Raw genomic sequence first — 11,494 nt, 5'->3', positions numbered from 1 at the left:
TGCCTCATGGTCTTGTGATGAGCAGTATATTAACTTAATGAGTAAGATTAAGAATAGCAGCATGACAGGGCTTTCCCATCTCTCCTCCCCCTGCACATGCCCCCGCCCCAACTGGGGTGTGTGTGTGTTGAGAGAACCCCCAGAACAGTGCGCAGGGAGAGGGGAGGTGGTTCCATCAGATGAGCACCAATGGAACAGTTGTCTTAGAACAACATTGAATTCCATCCATAATTACTAACATAGAACATTCACTGGCCCCCTTCCATAAGGTTCAAGACAAGGTGCAGAAAAATCTTCCCAGTCTAGCAGGTTCATGGCAGGCTCACCATCTTTATTTGAAAGGCAAGTCACATCTTTTGGGGATTCTGCCCACTGCAGACCTTGGAGAAGCCTCCTCTGGAGAGGCAGGGTGGGACCCTAGGGAGAACCCCAGCAGTCCTGGTAGTCTCAAGGTGGTCCTAAAGTGCCTCAACATGGTTGTCTCACCTGGATCCTTTCATATGCCATCTGACCACACCCAGATACTCCACCTTTGCTTCCTGAGCCTCAGAGCGGAGAGAGGCAGTAAACCCAGGGGGAATCCCTGAATGAGCAAGACCAACCTGTTTGATTGTCCAGAATGTTTTATCCTTAGCAGCTTTCTTGAAAGGAAGGAGATGATGCAACCGTAAGTGACCAAGAACAGGAGTAAAGAGAGACTGGACTGGCAGTGAGGACATTATTTTCTCAGTCTTCTCTGCAGCCTTGTTGAGTCGACAGCTCTCTAACTCAGCTCCGGATCCCACACTTTGTGCTGCTTATGAACACCTATGCTCTCTTTGCAGCCACCACCTAAGGCAGGAAACTGCAGAATTTCAAAAGGGCAAAACAAGCTTCATAGGACAATTTCTTAGTATAAGAAGGTTTTATTACTTGAAAGCAATGTAACTGAAAAACTTAACTGGCTATTAAGTAATAAAGTAAAGTTGTTCTGTACAGTTATAGAAGCCTGCAGACGGAGGTTTAATGGGCTATTTCAAGCAACATTAGCTATTCCACACTTTGCAATTCCTGTCCCTGAGCTGGTGTCTTATCTATAGTGTTGACATAGGTACTTCTTTACAAAGGAAATGCTTCAATTGGAAGGAGTTCTCTATTTTGAATGGCCGTCTGATCGAAGTCCAGTTTATAAAGATATATAACACAAAAAAGGAAGAATAGGGGCCTTGAAGTTGCCCATCTATAGTTTACATCTAGAAAACAGACTGAACAAATGCACAGGTCAATGTTCCTTGCTATTGTGGGACAGATCCTTTTTTTCTATTGAAATGGTGGCAACTGTTTCTGAATCTATACATGTAAATTAGCTTATGCAAATCTGTGTCTTCTTCTGTGGTGATAAACATTGCCAAAAATGAGGAAATGTAAGTGGCCACTCTACCTACCTGATTATTCTCACCATTTTACTTCTTTGCCTCCCCCACGAAGAAATTCCTCTGGGCCACTTTCTCTTAAAAGTCCCACCCTCTTCTCCTAAGCCTTCCTTAGCCTCCTGCCTTCTCAGTCATCAGGTGCTTGCTTCCTATGTCCTTGCATCTTATTAGACTATTTTGCCTGCCTTGCCTATCTCTAGTACCTAAGCACTTCGACTAACAGCATCCACAGGCTTTGCTGCCTGCCCTGCTTCTGTGGTAGGAGGCCAACTCAGTCAATTATAGACAGAGGCTTTGCCACATCCACTACAATTATTTTGCTGCATTAAAATATAGATTTGATTACTGGTGGAAGAATGTAAGGAGTTGCCTTTGCTCGTGGCAAAAATAAAAAGTGGCTTGAGTTTGTGAAAAATAAAAACGTCACCTTTAAATTCATTTCAGCTGGTAACACCCCACAACAGTCAGCATATGGTACAAAAGATAACACATTCCACTTATAAAGGAACAACTACAAGTCCCAAATGCTTCCAGGCAAAGTAGCTGCAGTTGACAAAATACTGGAGTTTGAAAGTATCCAAGATAATTCTCCATTTTAAGTGTAGATGTTATCAATTTCATTTGTTGTCACCACTTTTCTCAATATTTCTGTGCTTCTTGAAATGTCCTAGGTAAAAGAAAATAGAAAAAAAAATCCAGTGAAGGTAAGAATGCATTAATAACTGCCTATCGTATTTCCTTATTCTTGGCCACTCAACTTTTCAAAACGAACACACACGACCCTCTGTATACTACATATGAAATGTAGCATCCATATTCTGTTCCAGGACAACCATATCCAGTTCTTGCTATGGAATGCAACTTGCGAACCAGCTGGTTCCGCTTCACACTTTTGTAACTAATTAATTGATCATAGGCAGGTAAGAATGAACAAAAATATTCAACCGAGCACACAGTGGATCATTAAAGAATGTCAGAAAAAGTTCTGTAGGATTAGACCAAAGACCTACCTAATCCAGTATTCTGTGCTCACAGTGGCCAACCAGATGCCTGTAGAAATCTTACAAGCACGACATAAGCTCAATAGCACTCTCCCTTCTTATATCTCCTGTAACCAGCAGGAATTTAAGTGTGCTTAATTGTGCACTGGATTGCAGCAGTATTCCTCCAGTTAATTTTCCTTCCACTTTAGCGTTGTGGGAGGAACCCTTGTTCTGCTGTGTGTTCATCAGCACAAGCTCAGGGTGTGGACTGCTTGGTACCATATAGTCGTCTTTCATTTCAGATTGACGGTTGCTAGCCTCATCCACTTATTGAGCTTAGTTTGAGGAACCAATAACTCAATATCATAGTGGAAATATACTCAGATACTTTGGCAGTCATTTACATTAAACCAAAGCAAACTCAACTAAGCAAAGGAAGCACAGGACAGAAACCATTAACTTTTTGTGTTGTTGTTTTTTAAAAGCTGCAGTTTCTGCAAGAGCTTCAGGATTTAAAAAAACCCAGCAATGTTTTGAGTTAAAGTTTACATTTAAGACTGGATTATCACAGATTTTCTCTACAGCTTGAGGACAACTCTAGCAGTCATCCCGTGGCTAGAAAGGATGAGAAAAAGCAACACATAACAGCACAGCCTACCTGTGACCTCAATTTCATTTCTTGCTCGCACTGAAGGGTGATTGTACTGATTGTTTTATGTTGCAAGACATTTTGTGCAAGCCAAGCTGAGTGCCACTCATTTTGAAATAGTTGTTAGATCTTTGTTCCAAGGGCATTTCTACACCAGAGACACTAACTGGTTAACAGTCATTCCCTCTGTCCTGGGGAAACCAGAAAACCGTAGTTCTGCAAGTGGGATAGAAAACTCAAACAGAGAATTTGTAGTCTGCGTACCAAACTACAGTTCCCAGGATTCTTCAGAAGCAACAGCAGTTAAAACTGGTGTGAAAATAGACATTTGTTGGCAGGTGTGGTTAACTCTAAATTATTCTGTTATGTGGCCTATGGAAGAAAGTCCAGTGACAAGCTTTTATCCTTTGAATTACGAAGTGCATGGATGTAGGTAGTTTTCGAACATGACCTAAATATGGATTTTGATCATAAACCCTTTGTTGTTGCCTAGGTTCAAACATGAGAGGAGAAAGCCCAATTAAAGTAAAAAAAATAAATCTCAATGTAAACCAATTTATATCCCAACCAGGTGTAAATCAAAGCCAAAGACAGCATCTCACAAAGTCAAACAAGCAGCTAAGCAAATGTTTTAAGCACTCAACAAGGGAAACCCCTGACACACAGTAATCCCTAATCTGCATTCACAACTCCTTTCCTAACGCCCAGAGGCAGAAAATTTCAGTACCATGGAAGTGACTCAAAAGCAATACAATGTTGCTGGGATGCTTCAGGGCTCGTACCCACAAATACAACAAAGTGGCCCTTCTGGGAATTGAATTCCAAGTGTCCTTATGCCTCTGAATACTAGTTTCTGGAGAGTGCTGATGAAGTTTGGTCCTGCTTGCTGGCTTCCTGTAGGCACCTGATTGGCTACTGTGAGAACAGCTGGATTAGATGGGCTTTTGGTCTGATCCAGCTGGCCTCCTCTTAGGTCCCTTCACAGCAGCTGTTGTAGTGACCAGTCTGCAGACAGGCAAGCTGAAATAAGGCCACATACAGGCTTAATAATTGAATCTTACCTTCACCAAACCCTTCAGGATTCTGGAAGATAGCAAGGGCTCGAAAGCTTCAATTGTTACCAAATCCAGTTTGATGATATCAGTGTAACACTGATAAAGCACTGCAGGGATCTGCCACACTTGACAGTAACTGAGAACTAGGCACAATTCAGGAGGCAAGAGGGGAGGGGGGGAGAGAGAGAGAGAGAGAGAGACACTAGTAACCTGCTTTTGCAGTGGTAATAAATCAGCAACATGCTCAGTTGATCAAAATGAATCATACATTAAAAAACAACAACACCTTATTGTTTTCTGCAAGCATATTGTAAGAAATTCACAACAAATCACACATGTTAACAACTATTTTTTTCTGGAAGCATGTCATGAGAAAAAAAAAGGCCGACCAACACTCTAGGTCAGAGTTCCATAGCCTTAACGCAATGTTCAAGGCACTGTCACAGAACCAGCATTGTAAGGGACCACAGAGGTCATCAAGCCCAGCTTTCTGCTCCGTGCAGGATTTGCAATGCACAAAGCGATTGCAGCATTCCTGTAGTCTATTAAGCAAATCATTTGTTCCTGCCTGGGTAGATGGTGTAAAGCTGTTGCTTTGCCAATAAAACACATTTTATAAAGCCAGGCTGGTGCCATTACTGCCACTTGCTGTAGCAGCAGAATATCTTACGGTATTGAGGAGGATAATTCTATTGGTGCCCATCAGTCTGAATGGAATTCCAGCCAACTTCTTGTTACATGCTCCGCACTTCCCCCAACAAAGAAAAATTACAAGGGCAACACTAGCTGCGGTAAGCTCCCTTTGGAGGAGAAAATTCCGAATATTTCTGGCATTTTTGTAATATTTGTTCATTTTCTTTTTAAAAAACACCATAAAAAGTGGAGGCAAACAGCACACATTCCTGCCAGGCAGCAGATTAATTGCTCCACATTAGTGCCTTCAACCTTCCAGCAAAAGTGCAATTCACTCTGACCTCTTGCTCTCCCTCCCTGCCCCCCCAATAAATTGCTTTTGTTGATTCACAGCACACCCCTCTCCTCTGCTAGGGCTTGTGCTTGCACATGCATGGGTCACCTTCCAGTTCTGGCTTTCCCATGCAAAACACTGAAGGAAAATTCTTCAGCTCTTTCCTAACAATTAGCTCCCACTCAGAGAACATCCACCAGTCATTCAAGACCAGATAAAAAGCAGCCACAACATTATACTTATTTATTCCAGGACTATATACAAACCACCTTTAATCAATGGTTTGATAAAAACAACCAGCTTATAAAGTGCACCATTAATAGTATGAAAGGCTATATATATATATATATATGAAAATGGTAAAAATGTTTTTTAAATGCCTGAAAGCATCAAAAGGGGTTTTTGCTTGGTGCCTAAAAGACAGCAAAGTTGGTGCCAGGTGAATCCGTCCTTGAGCAGGACACTTCATAGCTGAGGTACCACTATAGACATTTATTCAACTTAAGGTTTTGCATTGTTAAATACCTGCAGCAGGGAGGTCCCGTGCAATATTTGGCTGTTCTAGTAGTGAACAACAGACTTTATCTTTGAACATGCTTGTCTTTAATGCTTTCAGAAAAGGAGAAGGAAGTGTTAGAGTTGATTCTGTTGTTTTATATTCCGTAACAGAGCAGGTTGAAAGAACAAGCACTTGCAAATCCGTCTTCTGCATGCATCCAAAAACCTAGGATGAAAGTGTAAATCCCGATTTAAGTGCGAGGTGCTGGAGCCAATTCACACATACCAGCAGTGTTACAGGAGCCTCCAGCACTATTGTGGTTCTTCCCCATGATATCAACCCTTAAGGGCAAATGTGGGAAGCCGCAATGGCAACATGGCACTCATACCACTGCTGGTCAATCAACCTTTGGGCCACAGTCTTACACTCCCTCCTCCCGAGTAAGCCTCATTGAAATCAAGGGGGCTTATTTCTGAGTAGATTTGTAAAGGATTGTTCTACTAGTGTCTGTAGCAGCATGAGTCCTGTGGCACCTGAGAGACTCAATGAATCTGCAGAAGCTTTCTCTGCAATTTAATTGACTTCGTCGGTAACATTCAGTCCCTGTAATTCACACATTCATATTCCTTCAGCCCATAACTGAATCCCAGATTGGAGAAATGCCACAGCACCATGATCTACACTATCTTGTACAGTCTAAGGGGCAATGCCAGCTTGAAGATGTCCTATGCAACATCATATATTTTTTTTCGAGGAACAGATGCCAATGCACCGATGTCAAAGTGCCAAAAGGCCTCTGAGCAAGTGTGCTGAAAAGGAGGTTATCAGCTTTTGTAGGCAATATCCTCCTCCGTTCAGAAGATAATGCGGAGGATTTCTGTTTGCAACAGGCTGGATTCAACACAGTTGCAGGTAACAAATCAAGCCAGTGTGCTGTAGCGGTAAGTGTCAGACTAGGACTTGGGAGACCAGGATTCAAATTCCCACTCAGCCAACAAGTTCACTGGGTGGCCTTTGAGCCTGTCACTATCTCTTAGCCCAACCCCTCTCACAAGGTTGTTGAGGGGTTAAAATGAGGAAGGAAAGAACTATATATGTCACTTTGAGAGCCTTGAAGAAAGGGTGCAATATCACTAACAACAACGACTGGCAAAGCTGAATAACAATTCCAACCAATTTTCCTTTTAGGATGCTGCCGGTAAACAATTATTCTTACTGTTTGGCCCTTGATACATTATGTCAATGTTTTACCCAGTAAAACAGACATACAATGACCAGTGAACAAATCAGCAGTACATTTATTTACAGTGCAATCCTATATAAGTTTACTCTGAAGTATGTCCTATGGAAGACTTATTCCTAGATAAGTATGTATAAGACTGCAGCCCAGAATCTCAGATCCATTACTTCTCTTATCCACAGTATGGACTCACAAAACAAGGGGACTCTTTCACCCTTGCACTTTGTATCAGGGTTTGAAACTCCCATTGTTCTAGGTGCATTTTGCGACAGGTAATTTCATTAGCGCACGTGATTTCTGAGGTCTGGGCGCAGTACTGCGCCTAAGATTTCAGATTAAAACTGCAGAGTGGAAGGAAAGGAAGACCTTTTTCTGCCTCCCCATTTCCAGCTACTCTCTGAAGACTGCAGAAGAGACCTCGTAAGAATATTAGGGGGACGGACAGGGGAAGGACTAGACCATGTGAGAAATGAACGTAGTATTTTAACTGCAGTTCATTCATTTTCAGCTTTGTATTCTTGTTATAAAAATGCACGCCTAGACATTCCCCTGTTGTGCCCATAACCTAGGATTACAGTGCCACTTAGCTCCTAGCTTTCATATATCAGTTTCTAACACTGCTTTGTATCCCGATTTCTTCTACTTCTTACCTTTTCAAGCCACTGAAACTGCTGGTCCTCTGCCACGTAACAACTGCACTGGCACAATAAAACCTGAAGTGACAGAACAGTCATAAATGCTTCATGAATTTTAAACAGAACTATGTTAATATATATATAGCATGAAAAGTAATTACAGTATGATACCCGAAAGCTGTAATCTCACAGGCACTTTCCAGGGGGCTCCACTAAAGACAGTGGAACTTGGGGAATAAACGTGCATAGGATTGTGCTGCACATCACACTTGATCTTGGCTAATCCTACAATGGACACACCCACAGACAACAATTGTTACTGTAAGGCTCTTTCTTCACTGACCAATAAGACAAAAGGAAGAGGCTGTAACTGAATGGTGGTGGAGCACATGGTTTGCATACAAATCTAGGCTGAGTCAGTTTGAAGGAGCTGCATGTGTTTGTAACAAGGAATACCATATTACAATCTCTCATTACTTACACAGTACTAAAGGCCACATCTAAAGTTATGCATACTATGTAGCTAATATGAAAGCACGTGACTGTTCAAAAGCACTTGCATGAAAGCAGACTGCTGGTGTTCTAATTCTTAAACACAAGGATAGGCAAGAAGATTCAATGCAAACACTAATGCAGGGCTGGACAGTCTAACTTTGCCGTCTCCAGCACCAAACCACATCAGTTAAATACCAAGATATCATCAGGTAACAAACTCAAGTCTGATTCCATAAGCTCTGGGAGGTATCCAATGAATGCATTATGTCAGTGCAATGATTTCCACTTGTGCCACGGGACTCCCTAAATCTGCTCTGGAGGGTTGGGAGAACCGCTGGAACAGATTTAGAGGGCATGTGGGAGCAGAGGTGGTGGAAAGTACAGCTGCCGAAGACAAAATCCCTGAACTGGCAGGGTGCTTAATGCTACGTTGGGGACAACTCTCTATCTTACTTACTGTGGGATCTGAAATCAACCGATAGAACAAACAGAAGGAATCTGTTGGAAGGACTTTGGTCGTATTTGATGTTCTGCACCACTCATTCCACAATTTGACAGATCCAACGACTTCCCAGCCTCCAGAACTCAAAACAAAGGAAGACAAGAATGCTGCAAGCAGAAATGAGATTTATTTCCTATAGCACTGTTATGTTCTGCACATTGTTCGTAACCACCATTGCTATGTGGAAGTGGAGTGATGCAACTCAGTTTATGTAGGCAGCTTCCCTGTAGATTATTTAGTGAATATACACAGAAATAGAAAGAAAATAAGATAAACAGTATTTTTGGTTTCCATAGAATTCAACTGGAGGGAGGGGGTTAAGGTAAACATGGCTACTAAACTCAGTTACAAAATACCTAACAAATTATAAGGTTGCACACTATTTTCTACACATCAAAAAGTGATAATTTGTCTAATCCCCCTTTAAACCCATCGGAGCTAGTGGTCATCACTACATCCTGTGGGAGCAAATTCCATAGTGTAAGTATGTGCTGAGGGAAGTACTTAATTTTGTCTATCCTTAATCTTCCTACATTCAACTACATGGAAGTTCTACTATTACAAAATATAATAGCAGACGCATAATCTTATACATCTCTATCATTCCCTGCTTAAAGGTAAAGGTAACCCTGACCATTAGGTCCAGTTGTGGCCGACTCTGGGGTTGCAGCACTCATCTTGCTTTACTGACCGAGGGAGCCGGCGTTTGTCCGCAGACAGATTCCGGGTCATGTGGCCAGCATGACTAAGCCGCTTCTAGCGAACCAGAGCAGCGCACAGAAACGCCATTTACCTTCTCGCTGGAGCGGTACCTATTTATCTACTTTCACTTGACTTGCTTTCGAACTGCAAGGTTGGCAGGAGCTGGGACCGAACCATGGGAGCTCACCCTGTCACGGGGATTCGAACTGCCAACCTTCCGATCGGCAAGCCCTAGGCTCTGTGGTTTAGACCACAGCGCCACCTGCGTCCCTCATGCCCTGCTTACAGGTTGTTAAACACTGAAATGAAGAACACATACAGATTGCCTACCTACTGCATTATGCCCTACAGCCAATACGAACTTTGAGCAAGGAAACTGCTCGTTATTAGATGCCGTAGATGTTGAATTCCAGAGGATGTGAACTTCCCTGAATACAGAAACAAAACGAAAACAGAACAAGGTTAAACATACCCTGAGCAAGAAGATGGCACCATTCCAGCGAAGTGTTATTTGTACAATTGAGATAAATATAGATGTATCCGCTGTTCACAGTACTATCACTGATCAAGGGGCATAGGCTGCCATCCTAACCATGTCTATTCAGAAGTCCCACAGAATTCAGTGGGTTTCAAGTCTCAGGTAACTGGGGTTAGGATTACAAGCTTAGTTCTCCACTCATCCATAGAGAGCAATTAGTAGGCCAATAGCCTATAAAAGGATTCCCAACCCATTTGTGTAAGGAAATCAAAAGGAGAGAAGATTAAAAACATGACAGGAAGTTCCGTGGGTTTTTGGGGGTGGTAGTGGTTGCTACACAATGCAGCCAAAGAGGATAGAGCGGAAGAAGGGCCTCTATAAACCTTTCTCCACATACTGTCCTATTCTACTGAAACTAACCCATTCCCCAGACTCTCTTTACTCCTGCCGGGTGAAAAGTAAAATGAAGGAGCATCTGTATGGGAGCCTCTTTGTAAGGAGTAACCAAGCACATATCTCCCCCCAAAACCCAAGCCTGTCATTTCTCCTACACTTCTGTTGGTCATCACTGTCTTAAGAGTAAGGTTACTAGACATCCCCATTTCCTGGGGACAGTCCCCAGATTTACAAATCAGTCCCCTGACAAAATCCATCTATTTAGCAGGAAGTTGAAGCGTGTCCCTGGATTCATTGAAAAAAATCTGGCAACCTTACTTCAGAGGGCAGGTGTGGGGGAACCTTTTTGTCAATCCAGATGTTGCTCAACTACAACTCCCTGGCTGTGTCTGATGAGAGCTACAGTTCAGCCACATCTGGAGGGCCAAAGGTTACCCACATCTGTCACAGAGCAACGGCCCCCAAAACAACAGGTTGGCGCAAGTAGATTCGCGTTACTCCCCCGAAAGGGGAAGGGCGATGGCAACAGGTGTTCACACCTATTGCACTGGGAACCACACAACACATTCTGAAGATACAAGGCATAGCCCACCCTCCCCTTGTAGAAACTACACACATCTGGGCCTGGCCAGTGCCTAGATGGCAGTCCATCCCCGGAACGCCACTAGACTAGAACGAAAGAAGGGATATAAACAAATGTACATATCAAGTTCAATTAACTCTAACGTCACTGACAACCATTCTAGGCTAGATTACCACACGACCCCTTCAGCTGAGGTTTGGTTCCCGCCTTCGGCTCAAGGGTCGCGCCCGCCTGCCTAAGGGAAAGCTGCAATGATTTCGCTGCGGCGGGAAGGCACTCTTCACATGCCCAGAAGTGCCCCCGTTGTTACGTCACGGGTTGCAAGGGACCAGAATGTTTTTAGGGTTTTTTTGTTTTTTGTCCCCCCGCCTGCCCGCAGGAGCTGAGAGCCTCGACTCTGCCGGAGCGTTTCCCATCCCTCCTCGTGCCTGCTTTCCAAGCGCCTCCTCTGCCTCCCGCCCGCCCCGGACGCCACCTTTTCTTCTCCAGCTGCTGGCGAATCTCGCGATCTTCCGTTGTCTCCTCGCGCTCCAGGGCCGCCGCCTCCTCGTCGTCGTCGTCGTCGTCGCCAGCGCGGGACGGAGGCGCCACCACCTCGCCGAAGAACGTGGCCATCATCTCCCCCCGGGCAGCTCAAGTAAGAGCGGCCGCCTCGCTCAGCCCGCCTGCCTGCCTGCCGAGACACGCGCCGGGAGCCCTTCCGGGTCACAGCGACCGGCAAGGAAGGAAGGAAGGACGGCCCGGGCCGGGTGCTCGCTCGGGTCGCCTCCGTGTAGGAGCGCGCTTCTTTGGGGCGGAGGCCCGTCGGGTTTGGCAGGGAGGCAGCAGCAGCAGTGTAGGGTTTTTTTTAAAATTAGGTTTTACAGTTTTATATTCAACATAAACATCATAAACAATA

General features: G+C 43.9%; 1 protein-coding gene across 1 annotated transcript; it reads right to left on the bottom strand.

The window, feature by feature from the left end:
• Nucleotides 1-885: 885 nt before the first annotated feature.
• PSMG1 (proteasome assembly chaperone 1) lies at nt 886-11,373 on the bottom strand. Its single transcript, XM_081001182.1, has 7 exons — nt 11,072-11,373; nt 9,470-9,567; nt 8,393-8,544; nt 7,456-7,518; nt 5,592-5,790; nt 4,106-4,242; nt 886-2,079 (listed from the first exon to the last, which is right to left on the bottom strand). Exons 1-7 carry the CDS (start codon nt 11,212-11,214, stop codon nt 2,008-2,010), a joined length of 864 nt encoding a protein of 287 aa, XP_080857308.1. The 5' UTR covers nt 11,215-11,373; the 3' UTR covers nt 886-2,007.
• Between the last annotated feature and the right edge of the window lie 121 nt (nt 11,374-11,494).

The sequence above is a fragment of the Podarcis pityusensis genome (assembly GCF_964106645.2).
Source record: "Podarcis pityusensis genome assembly, chromosome: 1".
NCBI lineage: Eukaryota > Metazoa > Chordata > Lepidosauria > Squamata > Lacertidae > Podarcis > Podarcis pityusensis.
Note: the sequence above shows the minus strand (reverse complement) of the source record. Positions and strands in the feature narration are given on the sequence as shown.